The 22,500-nt window shown below is 49.5% G+C and overlaps 2 protein-coding genes, 1 long non-coding RNA gene and 1 pseudogene across 4 annotated transcripts; 3 read left to right on the top strand and 1 right to left on the bottom strand.

The window, feature by feature from the left end:
• The window catches only part of LOC133128977 (histone-lysine N-methyltransferase, H3 lysine-79 specific-like), a 28,427-nt pseudogene extending 21,487 nt beyond the window's left edge, over positions 1-6,940 (top strand).
• A 23-nt stretch (positions 6,941-6,963) lies between these two features.
• On the top strand, positions 6,964-13,254 carry LOC133128036 (uncharacterized). Its single transcript, XR_009708704.1, has 2 exons — positions 6,964-7,062; positions 7,645-13,254. It is a non-coding gene; the product is annotated as an uncharacterized LOC133128036 (long non-coding RNA).
• Positions 13,255-13,375: 121 nt separating this feature from the next.
• plekhj1 (pleckstrin homology domain containing, family J member 1) lies at positions 13,376-16,648 on the bottom strand. 2 transcript variants are annotated; one of them, XM_061241253.1, is made up of 6 exons: positions 16,111-16,648; positions 15,726-15,793; positions 15,533-15,599; positions 15,212-15,302; positions 15,059-15,117; positions 13,376-14,955 (listed from the first exon to the last, which is right to left on the bottom strand). In XM_061241253.1, exons 1-6 carry the CDS (start codon positions 16,202-16,204, stop codon positions 14,882-14,884), a joined length of 453 nt encoding a protein of 150 aa, XP_061097237.1. In that variant the 5' UTR covers positions 16,205-16,648; the 3' UTR covers positions 13,376-14,881. The 2 variants fall into 2 exon arrangements, with proteins under 2 accessions (XP_061097237.1, XP_061097236.1); XM_061241252.1 differs by having other exon boundaries at positions 15,054-15,117; positions 16,111-16,644.
• Positions 16,649-16,754: 106 nt separating this feature from the next.
• Positions 16,755-22,069, top strand: sf3a2 (splicing factor 3a, subunit 2). The gene is made up of 8 exons (XM_061241250.1): positions 16,755-17,224; positions 17,657-17,912; positions 18,034-18,080; positions 19,022-19,131; positions 19,575-19,624; positions 20,215-20,355; positions 20,866-20,934; positions 21,443-22,069. Exons 2-8 carry the CDS (start codon positions 17,715-17,717, stop codon positions 21,758-21,760), a joined length of 933 nt encoding a protein of 310 aa, XP_061097234.1. The 5' UTR covers positions 16,755-17,224; positions 17,657-17,714; the 3' UTR covers positions 21,761-22,069.
• The last annotated feature ends 431 nt before the right edge of the window (positions 22,070-22,500 follow it).

The following is a 22,500-nucleotide window of genomic DNA, read 5'->3' on the forward strand; positions in this document are numbered from 1 at the left end:
TCCGAATCCCAGCCCCGGGCCACGCCCAGGCCCACAGAGCGGGTACGCCCCCTACGCCCGCCCCCCGCCCGCCTGCTGGCCACGCCCCCTCCGCCTTGCCCGCCTGCTGGCCACGCCCCCTTCTGTCCCGCCCGCCTGCCTGCATTCCGCCCACACTCACCCCCAACTCTGTCTCTTCATATTTGTGAACTCGCTGCGATTCTGAGTGTTAGATTTTTCGTTTTTTATGTTTAGTTCTGACTGAACTCACTGAAGCATGAATTTATGAGGAAATCAAGTCGAGGATAAACATTGATCATTTTCAATACAGGGGAAAATTGCGGGATTTTTTGGGGGGTTGTTGTATCTGGTGCTGGCACAGTTCTAAAGTTCTTTACTGAAACAATACTAGTTTTTTCCCCTCAAACTATGTTCCTAGTGCAGTAGATTGTCTGTGTAATACACTTGGAAAAGAGCCAGTTGGAACAAATTATTCAAATTGGTAATCAGTCGGTGCATTCCTGATTGGAACCCCTCTTATTAAAAGAAAAACCAGCTATGTGTGTGTGTGTGTGTGTGTGCGTGCGTGTGGCTGACGGGTGTGTGAGTGTGTGTGGGTGGCTGACGGGGGTGTGTGTGGCTGACGGGTGTGTGTGTGTGTGTGTGTGTGTGTGTGTGGCTGACGGGTGTGTGAGTGTGTGTGTGTGTGTGTGTGTGCGTGTGTGGCTGACGGGTGTGTGTGTGTGTGTGTGTGTGCGTGTGTGGCTGACGGGTGTGTGTGTGCGTGTGCGTGTGGCTGACGGGTGTGTTGCCGTGCCGACCCCAGGTGTGTGGAAGCCCGGGGGGCCCTGGGGGAGTCACCAGCCTGCCCGTGCGGATCCCCCTGAGCACCGTGCACCCCTGCAAGCTGCCCGTCAGCATCCCCCTCGCCAGCGTGGTGCTGCCCAGCCGCGCCGAGAGACTGGTGCGTCCTGACCGCTACCGCTAACACAGCACCAACCTGCTACTGCTACCGCTAACACAGCACCAACCTGCTACTGCTACCGCTAACACAACACCTACCCGCTACTGCTACCGCTAACACAGCACCAACCTGCTACTGCTACTGCTAACACTGCACCAACCTGCTACTGCTACCGCTAACACAACACCTACCCGCTACCGCTAACACGACACCTACCCGCTACCGCTAACATGACACCTACCCGCTACCGCTACTGCTCACACAACACCTACCCGCTACCGCTAACACGACACCTACCCGCTACCGCTACTGCTAACACAACACCTACCCGCTACCGCTAACACGACATCTACCGGCTACCGCTAACACAACACCTACTGGCTACCGCTACCGCTAACACAACACCTACCGGCTACCGCTAACACAACACCTACCGGCTACCGCTACCGCTAACACAACACCTACCCGCTACTGCTACCGCTAACACAACACCTACCTGCTACCGCTAACACAACACCTACCGGCTACCGCTACCGCTAACACAACACCTACCCGCTACTGCTACCGCTAACACAACACCTACCCGCTACCGCTAACACAACACCTACCTGCTACTGCTACCGCTAACACAACACCTACCGGCTACCGCTACCGCCAACACAACACCTACCGGCTACCGCTATCGCTAACACAACACCTACCGGCTCCCACTAATATAACACCTACCGCTAATATAACACAGACTGGCTACTGCTAACATCACACCTAAAAGATACCGGTAATTTATATACATATCCACCTACCCACAACCACCCGCACAGAACACGTAGTTAACCTTTTATGCGTTTCTGTTTTCTCTTTGCAGAGGAGCACGCCAAGTCCCGTGTCACATGACAAACTGAACGGTCACATGAACGGCCGGCAGCCGCACACCCCCCCCTCAGGTGAAGACCCCCCCCCACACACACACACACACACACACACACACACACACACTGTATTTAATGCCCCCGTCAGGTTTGAGTTGTAACAGCAGTTCTATAGTATGCTTATGTGATGATAATACTCAGTAGTCAGCGTGTCTGTTCCAGCTTCAATGGGGCAGATTGTGCTACAGCCCTTTTTACCTGCAGTTCCTCGATGGATGAACATGGGCACATACACAGTCAAAACATACCTAAAAAAAAAAATGTTCTCTCTCACTCTCACTCTCTCTCTCTCTCTCTCTCGCTGTCTCTCTCTCACTCTCACTCTTTCTCTCTCTCTCTCTCTCTCTCTCTCTCAGGGACCGTGATGGTAAACGGTGCTTCGCGCTCTGGGACCGTCCCGCTGGAGCAGAGCCCTGCCCCTTCCTCCTCCCCCTCCTCTTCCTCGTCCCCCGCGGCCGGGGCGGGGGCCCTGCAGGCGAGCGCGGACGGCCCCCCCCGCGCCCCGCCCGACCCCCGCCCCCCCGAGGGCGAGGCCCGTCGCCGCTTCCTGGTCTCCTCTTCCTCCTCCTCCTCCTCCTCCCCGTCGCGGGCGTCCCGGCGGCGTCCCGAGGCCGACGGCGAGCGGGGCCGGGATCGCCACGGCGACCATCACCGTCGCCACGGCCACCGGCACCACCATCACCATCGCCACGGTCACCGTCGCCACCGGCGACACCGGCACCACTCGCAGGAGGGGGGCAAGCACCGCCGGAGAAAGCGCAGGTCGTCGGGGGTCCCCCAGACTGAGGAGGGGGGGCCCAAAAAGAGGGCCCTCGGACACCCCTCCTCTCCCCCCCTCCACATCAGGTCCATGGTGAGGCCACGAGACGCGTTAGATTCGCCGCGATCTGATTGGACCTCATTTGGACTCGATGATCTCATTGATATTCAGAAAGTTGCAGGTGGTAATTCAGGCCGTCGCCATAGTGATATAGATTGATGTTGATATCGATTCTTAATCGTTAGTTTTCGTTCTGAAATTCTTGATCCGTTTTTGAGGTGTTTTTATAAAGAGTAAATGGTTGAGTTGACATCGGCCAGGGGGCTGTGAGTTAACCCGTTCAGGTGTGAGGTCACAAACGTGTGATTGGGAGTGTTCTGAACTGAACATTCTAACGCTGATGTCACAATCACTGCTGGTGACTGGGAGCAGCGGCGTTCCAGAACATACTAACTTGGAATTTTGAAGAAACATTCCAAACAGAACAAAAAAAAAACGACTATTATTCAACTGCTCTTTATAGGGTTAGCTCCAGGTGAGTAACAATCACAATCCCACAATCCCTGTCTCTGTCAGGCGGGCCGCATGGGCCAGCCGCTGGAGATGGAGGCCGTGTCGTCCCCGGAGCGCAGCGCCCCGCCCAGCCCCCTGGACCTGCCGCCCGTGCTGAAGCGTGAGCGCCCCCTGGAGGTGAACGGGCACCGGCGCGGCTCCTCCCCCGCCAGCTCCGACAGCGAGGGGCCGAGGGACCGCCCCCACACACGGTACACACACACACACGGTACACACACGGTACACCACACACACACACACACACACACACACACACACACACACACACGGTACACCACACACACACACACACACACACACACACACACACACACACGGTACACCACACACACACACACACACACACACACACACACACACACACGGTACACCACACACACACACACACACACACACACACACACACACACACGGTACACCACACACACACACACACACACACACACACACACACACACACACACACACGGTACACACACACACACGGTACACCACACACACACACGGTACACCACACACACACACGGTACACACACACACACGGTACACCACACACACACACGGTACACCACACACACGGTACACACACACACACGGTACACCACACACACACTCACACACACACACACATACACACTCACACACACACACACACACACACACTCTCTCACACACACACTCACGCACACACACACACACACACTCACACACACTCACACGCACACACACACACACACTCACACACACTCACACACAGCGCCTTCCGCACACACATCTGCGTCTACCTTTCCACCACACTTTAAAAATGTACATTTAAAGGTACAATAGGTAGGATTTTTGTGTGAAAACATTGTTGCACGACACTGTACCAAAACATTGTATAACTATACAATAATTCAGGCTCATTGCTTGAAAATAATTCAAGCTCATTGCATTTGTTGTATTTGCCATAGCCAATGGGGAAATTCTAACGTCAGCGTGGTCACAGAGAAGGGGGAGGGATAAACAGTGTTGTGGTTTGAAGGGTGTGTGTTGGTGCCGTTAGGAGTGCGAAATTACCTACTGTACCTTTAAGTGGCTCATTGAAATCGGTTCTCTTCGATTCAGTTTCATTTGTATAGCAGTTTTCACAGAAGACTGTCCCAGAGATGCTTTACAGTGTGATAGAATGGCAAAAACGAGGGTATAGAGGGTAGAACAACAGCCGTGAGAAACTCCCCAGTGGGCAGAGATCTGGGCAGGAACCCGGCTGTGGAGCCTATCCTACACTAGCCAGCAAGGGGTAACGGTACGATGTAGAGAACAGAAATGTAGAGATAAATCTGTTACTATATTGCACACTTCCAGTGCAAAGAACATACCTTGTGTTGTAAAAGTGTAAAAACTTGACTTGAATGTGGTGAGTTTGAGACATTTGTGTGTGCGGAAACCATGTGACGTTTTTCAGTATCCGTGCAGCGTTGTTGAGAAGAGAAGTCTTGTGTTTTAGGTTGGAGAGGCCGTTTCCCCTGGACAACAGAGACGGTCTGTCAGCAGCCAAGCAAAAGGGTGAGCAGAACGGCGGCCATTTTAGGCTATAAACCGTAAACCTTTCACTGACCTCCGTGAAGTATACCCACATATTCAAGACGAGCTGAATTCAAAACTCACTTTTTCCACAATTTAGCCAGTTCCTCATAACCAATAAACAGTCAGGATTGCGCAGACGTGCTGAGATTTTCCGATTCTTTGTTCTTTTTAATTTATCGTCGTGTCCGTTCCCCCCGTCTCAGGCGGGGCCTCGCTGGGCAGGAAGTCCGGCGGGCTCATGGGAAACGAAGTCTTTGCCTCGTCCTCGTCCTCGTCCTCCTCCTCCGGCAAGTGGAAGTCGACCTTCTCCCCGATCGCGGACCCCAAGCAGCCCCCGCCCGACCTGCGCCGAGGCGTGTCGCCCTACGGGCCGGCGGGGGGCGCGGGAGTGACCGGGGATTCGGACTCCGACGGCCCGCGGCAGCGGAGGGGGCGGGGGGCGGAGGAGGGCGGGGGGGCGGAGTCTCCGTTCGACGCCGTGGGACCCCCGCGCCTTAAACACGCCCCCGAGCCGCAGCATCCCAGGGAGAGAGGCGGGAACGTCGGCCAGACCGCCGGGGGCTCGGAGGGGCCCGTCTCTGTGCCGTGGGCCCCGGGGGGGTCTTACCCGGGGGGGCCGCCGCCTCCTGCCGGGGTCCCGCAGTCTCGTTTCGGGGGGCAGGCGAACGCCCCCGCCCTGCGGATGGTGAACGGGCACACTGCGCACGGGACCTCCGGGCCTGCAGGGGGCGCTGCAGGAGGTGAGCTCCGTTCTCATCTCATCCGGGAGTGCTTCCTGTCGCGGGGTTTAAATTAAAAACAGTTGGATGGAATTTAATTTTTATTTGGGTGTAAGAAAACCTGAGACGAAATGGAAATGTCCCAAAAACATTTTCACACTTGGCCAAGGTGGCATATTGATGAAGGGTGTTGGAAACAGGTATTTTTGATAAATGATCAAACCTAAGTTACATTTTTCCACTCCATAAATGGCAGCTGGTTCTTATTTGTTTACGTAATCTTGTTGTAGATGGAGACACAGAGTGATTCACATTTTATTTTGCCGTCTTTAGTTTTGCCCTGAGAGCGTGTTTCAGTCCCAGTGGCAGCTGCACTAACCCACTGAAGCGCTTACTCACTGTGAGGATGGATCTGCACTCGTTCTCCTCTCTCTCTCTCCCTCTCTCTCTCCCTCTCTCTCTCTCGCTCCCTCTCTCTCTCTCCGTGCTCTCTCTCGCTCCCTCTCTCTCTCTCTCTCCGTGTTCTCTCTCTCTCTCCCTCTCTCGCTCCCTCTCTCTCTCCGTGCTCTCTCTCTCTCTATCTCTCTCTCTCTCTCTCTCTCTCTGCACACTGTGTAGGACTTGCTTGCTGTGCCAAATTTTGCTGAGCCTCTTGATCTCTCTTCCCTTCCTGCTGCCCCCCCTCTCTCTCTCACCCTCCTTCTCTATCTGTCTTTCTCTCTGATCCCTCTCTCTCCCTCTCTATCTCTCTCCCTTTCTCTCACCCCCCCCTCTCTCACCCTCCTTCTCTATCTGTCTCTATCTCTCTCACCCCCCCTCTCTCTCTCCCCCCCTCTCTCTCTCTCCCTCTCTCTCTCCCTCTCTCCCCCCCTCTCTCTCTCTCCCTCTCTCTCCCTCTCTCCCCCCCTCTCTCTCTCTCCCTCTCTCTCTCCCTCTCTCCCCCCCTCTCTCTCTCTCCCTCTCTCTCTCTCTCTCCCCCCTCCCTTTCTGCCCTGTATCTGCAGGATTCTCCCGCCACGCTGTGACTCCGCCCACCTCTCGCCACGCTGGGATGCCCCTGCCGGGACTCCGCCCCTCTCCTCTGAACTTCCACCCCCGCCCGCCCCCCCCACGCAGCCCCGCCCCCCAGGACCGCGCCCACGCCTCGCTGCGCTGTCCGTCTCCCCCCATCCTCTCCCCTCCCCCCCCGATACTCGCCCACCCGCCACCCCAGCCCCTCCCCCTCTCCCGCTCTGACTCCGCCTCCCCGGGGCCCCTCCCCCAGCCGGCCCAGCGGAGACCTTCCTCTCTCTCCTCCTCCTCTTCCTCTTCATCCTCTGCTTCTGCGTCTCCTGGTGCTTCCTCCTCCTCCTCATCCTCCTCTCGTGGCTGCGTCCCCACCCGCCCCTCCGTGTGGGGGGGGCCTTACCCCTCCACCTCACAGACCCCCTCCGTCCGGCCCAGATAGGACTCTAAGGGGGGTGGGGGGGAGGGGGGGTTTAGGAGCTGTAGGATTTAGGAGGTTGGGGGAAGGGGGCGGGTCTGGGTGAAGACACAGGCATGTCTGCCCAACTGTGTCTGAGGAAAAAGGTGAGTTTTAATTTGAAACTGGCCAATCGGAGCATGTGTATGTAAAAACTGGCCAATCAGAGCATGTGTATGTAAAAACTGGCCAATCAGAGTGTTTCTGTAAATTCAGCCAATCGGAGCGTCAGAAAAAGGTGAGTTTTAATTTGAAACTGGCCAATCAGAGTATGTGTATGTAAAAACTGGCCAATCAGAGCATGTGTATGTAAAAACTGGCCAATCAGAGTGTTTCTGTAAATTCAGCCAATCGGAGCGTCAGTAGGAAGAATTCCTTTCAGTTTCTGTCTTCATTTATTTGTGTGCGACACAAACACGTTTTGTCAGGTGATATACCTGCCGTGTGTTTCTCTCGCCCATGAACGAGACTTCATTGAGCAGTTCAGCCTCCAGCTAAGAGAACTGCGCTAATGTGCAAACATACCCGGAAACAACTTTTACTTTCTGAACCTGGATTTCAAACCCGTTTCACTCACTCACTAATGTGGCTATAAATGTTACTTGAATTGATGGCTGTGGCTTTGCTTGAAACTCCCCTGGGGGCTAACAGCTCGGGGCTAACCTTCCCGTGTCCTTCCTCCTTTACAGAGGGCAATTAAAGCCATCTACCTCGACCCAACCGCAACCTCAACCCCACTCCACCTTAACGCAGCCCTGACCAAACCCGACATCGACCGGCCCGATGCAGTGAAGGGGATGGGGCCTACACTGGTGCTGGGACGTGTTCGGAGAGCGCCCCCTGCTGTCCACACGGGTACAAAGCACACGTCGTCCAGTCCATCAGCTCTCACTAGGAAGGACGACCCAAACCCGTGTGTCTGTTAGGGGTGCGAATCTCGCAGGCGCTGTGTCCCCTGCCCAAGGGCCAGCGTCTCAACACGAACCCTAAATTCAGGAGTAAAAATCTGCGTTCGAGGAAGTCGTCATTGTACTGCAATTTCACGTGTGCATTCAGTTATGTATATTTATGTGTATATATTGTATAAATGTGTGCGCGATAATACATATTTGTGTGTATGCTTGTGTGTGCTAGGATGTTGTTGTTTGGAATATAAGTCGCTGCCCGTGTGTTTGGTTTCCGTGTCTGCTGCGTTGTGTACAGAACCGGGTCGTTCTGCAGCTACGTCCTGTCAGCTGTCTCTGCCACTAGTTTGTTAGCCTCCGCGATCACTCAAAAATGTCTTGATGTCTTAAAATCTGCTGAATCCTGATTGTTTTTGTTTTCGTGATATATGGCTCTCATGTTTAAGAGGCATAAAGGAGCTTTATTACAATAAACTGTAGACGCAGACCTAGCTGAAATTATACAAGAACAACTGAACACTGCTATAATATCAGGGACTGCTTGGCTATAACTGACAGATGTGAAGTCTAAAGCACTTTGAGGAAGCCGGGGTGAGATACAACTCTATTTTGATTTCCGCCTGTTCTCCTGTCGTACTGTGCGGACAGCTGTGCATGTGAAATAGTCACTAGCCCTCCTGTAGTACTGTGTGTGGAATGTAGGATGTGAAATAGTCACTGGCTCTTCTGTAGTACTTTGTGTGGACTGCTGTGTGTGTGTAATATAGTCGCTAGCCCACCTGTAGTACTGTGCGGTCTGTAAGGTATAGAATAGTCATTGGCTTTGCTGTAGTAATGTGTTGTCTGTCGGGTGTAAAATAAATAATTTGAGGGCAAAAGCAAGCGCTTGCTTCAGAGCAGACTGAATTGTACATTACATTACATTAATGGCATTTGGCCGATGCTCTTATCCAGAGTGACGTACAGTTGATTAGACTAAGCAGGAGACCATCCTCCCCTGGAGCAGTGCAGGGTTAAGGGCCTTGCTCAAGGGCCCAACGGCTGTGCGGCTCTTATTGTGGCCACACCGGGGATCAAACCACCGACCTTGCGCGTCCCAGTCATGTACCGTAACCGCTACGCTACAGGCCGCCTTATCGGAGTTGGCTGAGGCTGACTGAGCCGGATGTGGTGTTGGACGGTTCCCAGGCTCCCCGCCTGCTTCACAGGGCTATCTGGGGTCAGACAGACGGCCTCCAGGCCTGCTTCTGCCACCCCAGGTGCTGGGTGGGGTTCTCATTTATTGGTGCCGTTAGAAAATCCTTCTTCTTCTTTTTTTTTTTCGTTTCTGAAGCGCTGCTGCCTCAGGACGTCTGTGGCCTTGTGTTTGCATAGCTTGTCCCGTGGGGCTTCAAGTCGGCCGTGATTAATTATTAACTTTCCGTGCGCGTTTCTCAGAGCCTCTGCCCTGTTTGTCTTACGTGATTTTACCCAGGAGGAACTTACTGATGTTTTACTTGCGCCCTGGGAGTAAGAGAACCAGCATTGAGCCCCTGGTTTCCCCTCGATCATCGATCGTCGGCTGTTTCTGGCTGTCCCTGTGGACTGTCCCACCCTGCAGGTGTACCCTGTGCTAGGTATGCTTCACTGAACACCAGCTGTTTAATTCTGCATGCTCTATAAACCCAGTCCAGCAGAGCTGTTGTTACCCCGTCATATTTCTCACTGAAAACCACCCCCCATCCCCCATCCCGTGAACTCTGACCCCCCTCCTCCTCCCCCCGTGTACATAGCAGGACACAGGCTCTGTTCTTTTCAGAGAGACGTGTATGTACATGTGCACAGTGATTTACAGATTACAGCAGGGGTACCTGAGGGAGACACCTTCTACTCTAGAAGGTGGTCAGACTCTCACACAGGCTGGGCTGGGCGAAAACAGTGTTCTATTGATTGCACGTGTACTCTGAGACAGTGCTACAGGTGGATATATGGTGAATGGTAAATGGTTGGCATTTATATAGCGCCTTTATCCAAAGCGCTGTACAATTGATGCTTTCTCCTTCACCCATTCATACACACACTCACACGCCGACAGCGATTGGCTGCCATGCAAGGTGTCTTGCTCAGGGACACTTCGACACAGCCCGGGCGGGGGATCGAACCGGCAACCCTCCGACTGCCAGACAACTGCTCTTACGGCCTGAGCCATGTCTCCCCCCATATATATGGGTTATATGTTCAACACCTCCACACACAGACCTACAGGTGGATGTTTGTTCAACACCTCCACACACAGACCTACAGGCATAACTGTATGTGTCTGTATCTGTCTTGGATTTGTATCTGCCTTTTTCTGAAGCTTTAGTGTAAGGAGAGTAGTAGTCCTGTAGGTTGGTACAGAGATGTATAGAGAGGTAGCAGTATAAGGTGGTATTGGTAGAGGGTGGTATAGAGCGGTATTCCTATTAGTGCTATAGTTGTGTGGGTATAGAGGTGTATGGAGTAGTATTGATATAGAGTGGTCGAAGTATGTTATGTTGGTATAGAGTTGTTTAGATACTGGTATAGTTAGGTGGTCTTGCTATGGAGTGGTATAGTAGTTGTGTTATAGGGGTTTCTGATAACTACACAATGTCGGATGCAGTAGTTTGTAAATGCCCAGACCGTGTCTGATGTTACTGGTGCTGCAGGGAGAATGTTTGCAGCTCCTGGTCCACGGTGCTTCTCTTGTATAGCATTAACATATCCTTTAAGAAGGATTGAGACCTACTCTTTCATATTTATAACACCCAGTGTTGCATGTGTGCAAGGATTTTTTGTCAGCCATTTGCTATAACTGGCCTTCCCCCCGCCCCCTTCTTCACATTGGTGCAGCTTGTATAAAATACAGGACTTGTGTGCAAAGCTCATGGCATTACAGGCACTTAGCGTATGCGCTTACTCAGACCCACTTGCACAACATTAGCTTTTTATTTTTAAATTTTTAAACAGCGTAGCTCTTTATGCAGCTTCATACAGGGCACTGCCTGGGAATGGAACCTGCCACCTTTAGGCAAGATGACTCCGCCTGCTCAGGGTCCCAAGCTTCCCAAACAGTTTTATAGCCTGTGGATCCAAACCCCCACACCTTCTCCCAACACCCACGTCAGGCTGTGGTGCGGCGTTTCTTCAAACACGCCTCAGATGATGTCATATGCACAGTGTGCACTTTTCCTCTCTCTGTCCATCGTTAGAGTGCGCTAGGAATGCACTCGCCTGGTAACAAGAGAAGTAGAGCAATGCATTGTGGGGCACAGGTAATGTGTCCAGTCTAGCCCAGGAAGTTCCAAGTTCTTTTTGATACACTATACGTGTATATGTACATATTGTGTGCGCGCGCGTGTGTGTGTGTGTGTGTGTGTGTGTGTGTGTGTGTGTGTGTGTGTGTGTGTGTGTGTGTGTGTGTGTGTGTGTGTGTGTGTGTGCGTGCGTGCTAGCGTGTATCCCTGTTCTCGTGGAGGAGCAGGGCTAACTGAAGCTTTACAGCCAAAATGCTGTTTTAGAAACTAAAGAATAAAAATGCACTCTTCACATTGATGAAGTGCAGTCGGCAGTTTGGTCACGCAGGACTGAAGTAGGAAGACTTTATCTCAGAAGTACTGGAAGGTGTTTTTAAATGATGTTCTTCACTATGACTGTAAGATTTAGTCTTGTTGTGGTATTTGCAGTTGCTGTTTGTTAGTTTTTGTTGTTGTTTTCTTTTGAATACTTATAAAAGTGTGCGGGTAAATCCCTGTATCCTTAAACGGCACGGTGCTTCCATACACTCTAAACAAGGAGCAGGCAACTATGCCTGAGGCTTGAGGTTTAAATCAAGTCTAAATCAAGATCTATTTTATACCAAGTTTTATTTTATTTGATATATATATCTTCTATTTGCATGTACCCTTGGCACTCCAAAATTGGTGGAGATGATGCCTGTGTCTGGGGGATGGCGGTCTCCATGGCAACTGTCTCCATGGCTGCCACTGCCCCTCAGTCTTCCCTGAGTTTGGGGCAGGAGGTCTCACCCTGTTGCTCAGGGACAGTCTTGTAAAATCAATGATGAAAAGCCTCTGATCTCTCACTTTATTTGCCGATTCCGCATCCGATTTAAAGAGCGCAGTAATTTTAGACTTTGTAAATACATCCAATAAAGCAGTTTCCTTTTGCCTCTGTTCGTGTTGTAAATATTAGCACTAGATTTGGATTGCCTTTGACAAATAGGACATTGTGTCTTTCCTGGGCAGTTCTGAGACATCTCGAGTCGCGGTGTCGGGCGGGAATTCCTTGTTGCGTCTCTGCAGGACTCGTTCCTGGATAATATTTTTATATTTGTTCTAAATGGGCTGAATCACACTGTGTCCGTTTGTGTCCGTTTGCATGAACTGTCCGCAGTTTTGTCTTCCTGCAATGACAGCGGTCGCTCTTCAGGTCCTAAAGGGGTTTTTTGGTGGATGTTAACAACGGTGCTTTAATGGGGCTTCCTCTTCATCATGATTCTCAAATAGAAGCTCACTATTGCACAATTATTCCTGCACTTGTCTTGAAAAGACACATTGACACTTCCCTTCCTGACCCATGCATAGACACACGCAGACCCGTGCACACGCACACACACACACACACAAACACACACTCCATTTCTTGTAGTACACACCCTGTCGTCCCTGTTTTTGTGTTATGTATAACGTACACACTGTGGACTGAAGTTGCATGTTTTTTTGTTATTTTTTCTCTAATAATGACGGTTGAGGTGAAGTATCAACCAGTAGTACTGCTGCCTTTCACTCCTCCCCACCAATCAGGGACTGATTTAAACCTGACGCATCAGGTGACTAACATCTGGCCAGTGACATTATTGGACACCAAACTAACAAACGGAAGAGAAAACAAGGGGCACGTTCAATCGGAAAACATTTTGCTACGGTTTGCGTGTTGAACGATGTGTTTTCTCCCAACAGTGTGCAACGTTTTACAACAGGCTTTGACCTGTGTTTGCTCCCGTCTGGGTGTGTCAGGGTGCAGTCAGAATCAATGACGCATGCGAAATGCTTGAAAGCCCAGAGAACGCCTTCTCAGGCACCATAGGAGCAAACCGTACTACAGTCAGTCAGTCCACAGCACGGTGTTCAACGCGCCATTGCGTTTAAATAAAAACGATTCGCTACATTTTGTAGGGGCTGAACGTGACCCAGCAGTACTACTGACCTTGCTGGCCAGACGTGAATATCCCTGGCCTGTTTTTTTTTTTTTTAACGCTGTTGGCGGCGATGTACTGTTCATTCACCGGTGCTCTCTCTGGCGATGCAAACAAAGCCATGCAATTGGTTTATGATGCTTTTGGGGATTTTCACCCTTTCATGTAATTGCTAATAAAATGTTTCCTTCAAAGTATTTTCTTCTCAGTAGTTTTATAGACTGGGTTTGTGGGTGAAAATGACAAACCACAGTTCCTCTGGCCGAGCTTTGTGTAGTGTTGCGTCCCTCCCCAAATAACCAAGCACACACTGAGTGGTTCCCTTTAAAAGACTTTAATAAAAAATAAAACCAGAAGACCGACATATCTGACGTTCAGCATTGTCACATTGTAAATATAAATGTAAAGTTTATTTTTGTACAGCAGATGGCTCATTGGACAGCTATTACAAGGGTTTAAAAGTGGTTGTTGAACTCGTTCAACTCCTGAAATAAGAGTTTTAAAAGCTGCAGGGATCTGCGAGGCTTGCTGACCACTGGTTGTGAGCAGAAGAGGGAAACGAGTTGCTAAATTTCGCCTTGGCAAAACCGTTTGCATTGACGAGGACTGCCACGTGACCTGAACATTCCTCCTTTTAAATGCAGCTGCTGCCTTTTGCTGAAGTACGTCTGAGTTTATTGCATGAAACATAGTAAGGCTGATAGTCAAATCCTCACCCCTATCAGATGTGCAGTGTGAGGCGTTTGACTTTTACAAAAAAAAAAAGAATTTACCTAAAACATTCACACAATACTTAAATCGAATATATGGTATTCAACTGTGGCAGAGGATCTTACTGAAATTATTATTTCTCTAAATTTTTTAAGCTACACAAAGACATTGAAAGGTAGTCCAAATAGTTCCGTTGCAGGAAAGGCCAATGGAATGATCTCGCACGTGAACTTCCAGGCACCACCTGGATGAATTTCAGTGGTCACAGTCGGGTTCCCAGGTATTCTGAAACCCCTGCACACATATGACAAGATACACCTAGGTGCGCACGAGTTTGACAGCGGTTACTGACCATAAAGAAGGGCAATCACATGCCCTGCAAAAGGCTACAAGCTAAAATCTGGCTGAAATGTTTGACTGATGGGAACTGTATCAAAGTGATTCAACAGAGCGCTTTACCTATCCCAAACCACATCCAGAACACAGAATTCACACACCATTACCCCGGGGCATTGGGGGCATGAACTGTGTTTACCCTCAGTAACTCAGTGAAACTGACTTTTCAATATGGAATGAAACAGAATATATCATTATGATATCTATACACACAGCAATGTAGTCTACCAGCTTGACCATTCATTAGTGGTATGTTAGAAATAAGGTGCTTACATTCGTGTTTGCAAAGAATTTGATAGCCAAAAGGAGCCGATTCAATTATTTTACCAATGGAGCCAGCTCAGTCTTCCTAAATCAATCAGGGCCGACCTTGAGAAACACTGGTCTAGTGCATACTGAAATCAAATCTAACCGATTTAAATGCACATGACAAATGACATTAAACACAGGTAAAGAATCATAGCGATACTCAAATCGGTATTAACAGCACTGGATTCACTATACTATACATTCTGAAAGAAACAAAACCTGCAGTAGGTTTATGCTAAATTTGTGGGGCACCTAGAGAGAGGTTTTGTTGGCGTGCATATGCCATATGAACAGGTAGAACTGCTCTAAAATGTGTCATGCCGCAACATTGATAGGAGTGAATATGTCAGAATACATTCCACCAGCCGGGAGCCATTTCGTTTTTGGGCATCGGGTGGTTAAGACTCTTTAGGAATGGGCGGAAGGGCACAGTTGACCTGGAAGCGCGTCTCGTCTGAAATCCCATACTGCTCCAAGGGGTCCTGCCAACGAGCGAGAGAGAGAAGACGGCGAATGAAAGATTAATCGCGAGGAGCTCGGTGGAGTCTGGCAGAGTAAGGGGGGGGGAAGGGCCACTCACTTTACCGGTCATCCGGTGGATTTCAGTGCGATAGAGGATGAGGTTCTTCCTCATGAACTCGTAACTGCAGGAGAGAGACACAAACACAGACCACATGTAAACATGGACTAGCTACGCCAGGACCAACACCCAGCATAGCTTGAGACACACACACAGACCTTGCTTGAGTGATGGAGTCAATCCATTCCGAGCACTGCTCCTGGGAGTCACATTCAAACACGTATTTCCGCTCTGCCTCGTCCAGGAACGCTGCAAGGACAGAAACATCCGGTGAGGAGGACCCAGCGACACACAGACACAGATAAATTCACTTAATCGGGACAGGTGACAGGACAAGACTATCACCACCCCTGTGAAACCTCTCAGAGCTGCCATTGTCAGGCTTTAGAAACTGCAGGACCACAAGATGCACCACAGTTACTGTAAGTTGGCTAGTTACTGGTGAACCCAATTCAGTTGTGTTCAGTGGTGGAACTCACCGATTGAAAAGGCCTGGTCATCTTCCCTCTCCACCCGACACTGTTCCAAGAGCAATGCCCCTAGAGGCTACGGGAAAGGACAGAATGTATTTTAACTGGCAGCAGCTGCCGTTGACCGATACATCGTCGGGAGAGCAATACCTCCCTGCACGCAGGCGCATTTTTAATCTGTCATCAAAATCCTGAGGTTTACCTCTTCTTCGTCAGTACGGAAATAAAACAGGAAATTAACCACCAACTTGACCAGCCGCTTCTTCACTACTGATGGGTAAAAGAAAAGAGGAACCCATCAGGAAAGCGATAGAGAAACAGAAACCTGAAATGCGACAACGTAATCACTTAAGTATCAGCTTCCTCATAACACACTAGGTCATTAGAACGGCAATGATTTACATACTTTCCATTCCACATTGCCAGCAACATATTATTGACACTGAACTTGTTTGGATAACAAGCAGCGAGTATAAACTTCCACTAGCTTGCGGAGAGAACTATGCAGTTGATAACCAGGCTAGACACCTGCACTGGCACAGAAATAGGCAGATTGCCAGACGATAAATAAATGGGTGAATCCATACCATCGCCTTTCTTCGGTCTCTTCATGCCCAGCTCCGCTGCTCTCTCGGAGGGCTGGCGGCTCAAGAAGATCAGCTCCTTTTCGTTAAATCGCATCCCGGCACCTCGCACTACAACCCGGCTGTCGTCATACTGGTCAATCCAGTCCTTTTGTATGGGCCGAGTCGATTCATATATAAACAAAAAATGTTTGTGTCCCTTTGTTCCCCCCCCCCCCCCCAATTAAAATCCACAGTACCTATATCCGCGTCTGTCAATATTGATGATCGCTAGATAGCAATTCAACAAAGACACGAACTTGCAAGACCCCTCCCTTTCCCTTCGGCTGAATCGTCCTATTGGTGTTCACCGGATTAGTATTAGCAAAATATTTACTTCTCTATTTCTATACATTATGTCGCTCGACGGCTAATGCTAGCTTGTTACGCAGGCTATGCCTGGAAGTGTTTGAATATTTATTCAAACTACCAAGGAAGCTTGCCCTGTGGGTCGAAGTTTCCCCCACACCCTCGCCGTTTAGGCACTCCCCCTGACGCGATATCACTCGGAAATCGGAAGTTTGCGTGTTCGCCGCCATGTTGGGGGGGGGGGGGGGGGGTAAAAACACTGTGGGTTTGATCGTTTTCCTTGAGAAAGAAAGTTGTTGTGCAGCTGCTAGAGCACCAATCCTGAACCAGTTTCCAATTTCCTGGAACGAACAGCTTTGTTCGGATTACGGTTGCATTAACTGGCCCAGGTGGTGGATCAATATTTGGGGCTCTATCGCCTACAGTGGGAGCAAGCGAGAGAATCTTGTCAATCGTGGTTCCTAAATTTGTGGGGCAACTTACTCGTTCTGAAATGTGGTTTAGGGAGTATGGCATCTTTCACCCACCTCTTATAATACAGAAAATCCCTTCCTTCCCACGTATAATATTTATCGTGTGAATAAACACCTCGTCCAAAACAACGCCTGTCCGTGAATGATAACCAGAGACTGACAGATCAGTGAAGACATTCTGATAAGCAAACGGTGTCAATAAAGTTTTAAATCTCACGCCGGAAGTGTTCTGCAACGCATGCGCACATGATTTTGTTGCAAGTGAGGTCGGCGTTGCGCCGTCGTTGAGTTCTTTGGTAAGCTAACATTTTCATTTAATGCGTTTGACTTTTACCATCTTCAATGTGTTATGCTTCTGTGTTTCATGATATGATCACTTAGTTTAGTTTAAGTAACGTTAACTCCAGATCTAAAATGTAGAACGTATGATAAGCAGCTATCTAGCTAACGTTTGTTAGCGAGTTGAATTGGCTAACGTTAGCCAGCTAGCCAAGTCCAATGAAAACCGATTAGCTAACTAGCTGGATGGACTTTCAAATAAACACAACGTGTTTCGCTTTAGTTTCTCATACGATGAGTGTACATAGATATACATCTACAAGAAATCACAATAAACAAACAAGTTAACTAACTTAACAGCGAAATAATTATCTAGATTGCAACTTAACTTTTTTTTTGCAATTGATTTTGTCAATTTATCCTTAATCTTAAACCTTGCTGGTCTGCAGTTTTACACGACGAATTTGAGTTCGGCGCTCTTGGCAGAGGTCCTCACGGCCAGCAACCATGGATTTCCAACACCGGGCCGGGGGAAAGACGGGGAGCGGCGGGGTCGCCTCCGCCTCGGAGAGCAACCGGGACCGACGAGAGCGTCTTCGGCAGCTTGCTCTGGAAACCATAGATATCAACAAGGATCCCTATTTTATGAAGAATCATTTGGGCTCCTACGAGTGCAAACTGTGTCTCACCCTACACAATAATGAGGTATTGAAGCTCTCTCATGCCTCGAACAATTTATTTTAAGTGTACAATCATTTAAGGGGCAACTATTTGTTGGATATTATCATATGCACATCAGTTGATTTCCCCCAATTATTTCTTACAGGGCAGCTATTTGGCGCACACGCAAGGAAAGAAACATCAGACCAATTTGTAAGTAAACTTTTATTTTTATTTTTTGTGCCCAAAACTATATGCACAATATTTTGATGAATGGTACAAGCAGGGTTCGCTGACATAGTTCTTTGAACACTTCTGTGAGATGAGGGCGACTGTTTTCATGTCCTTTTATATTGCCCTTTCATTCTGTGGTGTGGAATATTAAGGTCTTATTTCCTTGATCTTGGAAAGGGACTTCTATATAAGTGATATCAATACAAGGGAATAATTGGTGTTATTGGGATAAAAATAAAAATACCCACAGGTAGTCTAGTCTTGGCCTGCAAGAACTTACTAACTGGTCGTCATGCGTTGTACTAAGACTTAATTTACTGTCTCAGTCTGTTTGGCCGTTTGATATTGGACCATAGATAGATTGCTCATTTATATAGTGCTTTTTTTTTTATACACTGCATACACTCAAAAGTATTCTATCGCGATGAGGGCGAAACTCGCCTCAAGCGCCACCAATGTGAAAGCGCCCACCTGGGCGACGCATGGCGGCCATTTTGTGCCAGGACGCTCAACATACAACAGCTGAGGTGGAGAGGGGGGGGGAGAATGTCGTTTTTGCCAATTGACGTAGGGGGGGTGATTAGGCGACAGTTTGAAAAGGGCAGGTTGGGAATTTAGCCAGCACACTGAGGAACCCCCCTACCATGCACATTGTAATGGGGCCTGTTTGAGAGTTTCACTCCCCGCTGGCTGTTCGGTGCTGGACAACAAGCATTGTAGTATAGTGGGTGTGAGAGTCCTGGTCTGTAATTGGCTCTTTGTGAATGTCCTGGTCAGTGATTGGCTCTTTGCGAGTGTCCTGGTCTGATTGGTAGTGGACAGTAAGCATTGTAGTATGGTGGGTGTGAGTGTCCTGGTCTGTGATTGGCTCTTTGCGAGTGTCCTGGTCTGTGATTGGCTGATTGTGTATGTGACCTCAGAGCACGGAGAGCGGCCAAAGAGGCCAAGGAGGCCCCAGCGCAGCCTGCGCCGGAGAAGGTGAAGGTCGAGGTGAAGAAGTTCGTGAAAATCGGCCGACCCGGATATAAAGGTACGAGAAACCGCCCAACGATTGGTAAATGGTTGGAATTTTTATCGCACCTTTATCCAAGGCGCTGTTCCATTGATGCTTCTCATTCACCCATTCATACACGCACTCGCACACCAACGGCGATTGGCTGCCAGGCGCCGACCAGCTCGTCAGGGGCATTTGGGTGTTCGGTCGCTTGCTCAGGGACACTTCGACACACCAGGGTGGGGTCAAAGCAGCAACCCTTTGACTGCCTGACGACTGCTCTTACCCCCTGAGCCAATGAGACGACTGCTCTTACCCCCTGAGCCAATGTCGCCCATATTGCCCGCAGAGCAGCTTTTCAGACTCCCAATCCAAACAACATTCATATTCATAATAATTATAATAATTTGTAAATGTTTGTTATTATATTCTGCCTTAGAAGCCCGGCGTTGTGTGAAATTGTGTGTTGTTTTCCGCAGTGACCAAACAGAGAGATCCTGAGACGGGTCAGCAGAGTCTGCTCTTCCAGGTGAGGGCTAATGCTCGACTCTCAGAACAACGGGCAGCGTTGCTAAACCACTTTAGCTAAAGTGTCATCGCAAGTCGTGAATAAAATTACATTACATTGTGTCTGTGGTGTGTTCATAAATCCTGTTCTGTGTGTGTGTGTGTGTCGCTGCGTGTGTGTTCGTACTTTCTGTGTGTCTGTGTGTGTGTGTGTGTGTGTGTGTGTGTCTGCGTGTGTTCTGTGTGGTGTGTGTGTCTCTGCGTGTGTTCTGTGCGGTGTGTGTGTGTGTGTGTGTGTGTGTGTGTGTGTGTGTGTGTTCTGTGCGGTGTGTGTGTGTGTCTGCGTGTGTTCTGTGCGGTGTGTGTGTGTGCGTGTGTGTGTGTTCTGTGCGGTGTGTGTGTGTGTCTCTGCGTGTGTTCTGTGCGGTGTGTGTGTGTGTCTCTGCGTGTGTTCTGTGCGGTGTGTGTGTCTCTGCGTGTGTTCTGTGCGGTGTGTGTGTCTCTGCGTGTGTTCTGTGCGGTGTGTGTGTCTCTGCGTGTGTTCTGTGCGGTGTGTGTGTCTCTGCGTGTGTTCTGTGCGGTGCGTTAACGTGTGGTAATCTCTCCCCTCAGATCGATTACCCGGAGATCGCGGAGGGCATCGGGCCGCGGCACCGCTTCATGTCGGCGTACGAGCAGCGCATCGAACCACCGGACCGCCGCTGGCAGTACCTGCTGCTGGCCGCCGAGCCCTACGAGACCATCGCCTTTAAGGTGTGTGTGTGTGAGTGTGTGTGTGTGTGTGTGTGAGAGAGAGTGTGAGAGTGTGTGTGAGAGTGTGTGTGTGAGAGTGTGTGTGTGAGAGTGTGTGTGTGAGAGTGTGTGTGTGAGAGTGTGTGTGTGAGAGTGTGTGTGTGAGGTGTGTGTGTGAGAGTGTGTGTGTGAGAGTGTGTGTGTGAGAGTGTGTGTGTGAGAGTGTGTGTGTGAGAGTGTGTGTGTGAGAGTGTGTGTGTGAGAGTGTGTGTGTGAGAGTGTGTGTGTGAGAGTGTGTGTGTGAGAGTGTGTGTGTGTGAGAGTGTGTGTGTGAGAGTGTGTGTGTGTGTGTGTGTGATTTCACCAATGGAAGGTTCAGCTTAATTCAGGACAGTGGTGAGGTGCCTACAGCTTAGTTTATACCCAGATCGATTATGACTAAGGTTAATATTTGTGTTAATGAAATTGTGTTTTATGTGTTGTATTTAATGTGTTCTTACCCTCTGTGTGTGTGTGTGTGTGTGTGTCTAGGTTCCCAGCAGAGAGATTGACAAAGGCGAGAGCAGGTTCTGGACACACTGGAATAAGGAGACCAAGCAGGTAAGGAACAAGGCCATGCTTGCGCACACCACTTTTTATTTATGTATTTATTTACTCGCTTGCTTGTTAGATATTTCTGCCTCCCACCATGCCAGCTGGTTGTCTTGGTCAGATTAGCATTTTTCTAGTTGAAAGCTGCCTTTCCTCTTCACGTCAGCTGCAGGTTTTATTGCTACCTTTTTGTCCCCTGTATATCACACACTATGGGCCGGTTTCACTGACACCGGTTAAGCATAGTCCTGGACTAAACTGAGTTTGTAAGTAGAATTTAGTCCACGACGAGGCTTAAGATGTGTCTGTGAAACTGGCCCCATACATTTCGTTATTCTCTGCAACCACTTTAAAAACTGCGTTTTCTTTTAGTTGTAACATTTAGTAACAGTATTAATGTTCAGTTACCCTCGGTTTTTTCCCTATTGGGTGCTGATGCTCCCCGTGGCTTTGTAAGTACAGAATGAGTGTGGGAATGTGGGATGAGAACCTGACCGGGCTCCTCTCCTCTCCTCAGTTCTTCCTCCAGTTCCACTTTAAGATGGAGAAGGTCCTCCCGCCCCCCAGCGGCCCCGTGCCCCCCATGGGGGTGAAGCGGCCCCCTCCCCTGATGAGCGGGATCGGCCCCAGACCCCCCAACGAGCCCATGCCCCCCCCACCCCCCGGGGGGATGCACATGCCCCCCCTGCCCCCCGGCGCCCCTGGCCCTCCCCAAATGCCCCCACAGATGCCCCCCGCCCCCGGCATGCCGCCTCCGGGATCCATGCCCCCGATGATGAGACCCCCGTTGCCCACGGATGGGCCTGGGGGTATGCCCCCACCCCCGCCAAACTGACCCCCCCTCCCCCACAACCGCACCACTTTCTCTCCCCTAGCCTTGGGATCCCAGTCTCTGTGTTTTAAAAATTCAACTCTGGAAGCCATTTAGTAAAAAAATCCTTCCTTTTCTTTTTTTTTTTTACTTAAAAGAAATTGAAGCCCTCTGAATTTGAAAAGATTTGTGTTTTTTTTGTTTTGTTCTTTTAGAAGTGAATGAGTGTGGCCTGGTGGTTCTATTCGAGCAGTACACCTGTACACACCTGTACACGTCTGGTCACTTCTGGAGTCTTTTTTATTTTATAAATAAATACATGAGGAAAAATAAGGTCTGCATTTTGAGTGTGTGATTTCCACCATTTTGTCTGACTTGATGTTGAATCCCTTGTGAAAGCATTGGTGCAGACGTTGTTTGTTTTCTGTAAGTAGACAAGCTCACATACTGCTTCATGAATTTAAAGGACTTTTATTGTGACACTCAGAACATGATTTGGAATCTGAGCAGTGGGAATTGGAAGGTCAGGCAAAACGTCTTCACTGAATGTACACACACATATTGGGCGCATTTTCTCCAATACAAGCTCGTAAAACCAGAACTTCATGAAAATTGTTCCGTAAATGAAATGTAACGCACTGGGATTTTGTTTTGCCGTGGCGACTGGACGTTCAGCCATCCAGGTATTCATCCTACATCTGCACATATGGGCTTTTCACACTAGATCATTCAATTACATTAAGATAACCAAGGTATACCACACC

The sequence above is a fragment of the Conger conger genome, chromosome 5 (genome assembly GCF_963514075.1).
Source record: "Conger conger chromosome 5, fConCon1.1, whole genome shotgun sequence".
Lineage (NCBI taxonomy): Eukaryota > Metazoa > Chordata > Actinopteri > Anguilliformes > Congridae > Conger > Conger conger.

Bases quoted from the DNA above. Each gene is read 5' to 3' on its own strand.
- plekhj1 (XM_061241252.1), bottom strand. From the start codon at position 16,204: ATGCGATTTAACGAAAAGGAGCTGATCTTCTTGAGCCGCCAGCCCTCC. The intron at 15,794-16,110 runs GTATGGATTCAC...TTTACCCATCAG, and splicing joins GAGACCGAAGAAAGGCGATG to TAGTGAAGAAGCGGCTGGTC. The intron at 15,303-15,532 runs GTGAGTTCCACC...CTGTCCTTGCAG, and splicing joins TGACCAGGCCTTTTCAATCG to CGTTCCTGGACGAGGCAGAG.
- sf3a2 (XM_061241250.1), top strand. From the start codon at position 17,715: ATGGATTTCCAACACCGGGCCGGGGGAAAGACGGGGAGCGGCGGGGTC. The intron at 17,913-18,033 runs GTATTGAAGCTC...TATTTCTTACAG, and splicing joins TCACCCTACACAATAATGAG to GGCAGCTATTTGGCGCACAC. The intron at 18,081-19,021 runs GTAAGTAAACTT...ATGTGACCTCAG, and splicing joins AAGAAACATCAGACCAATTT to AGCACGGAGAGCGGCCAAAG.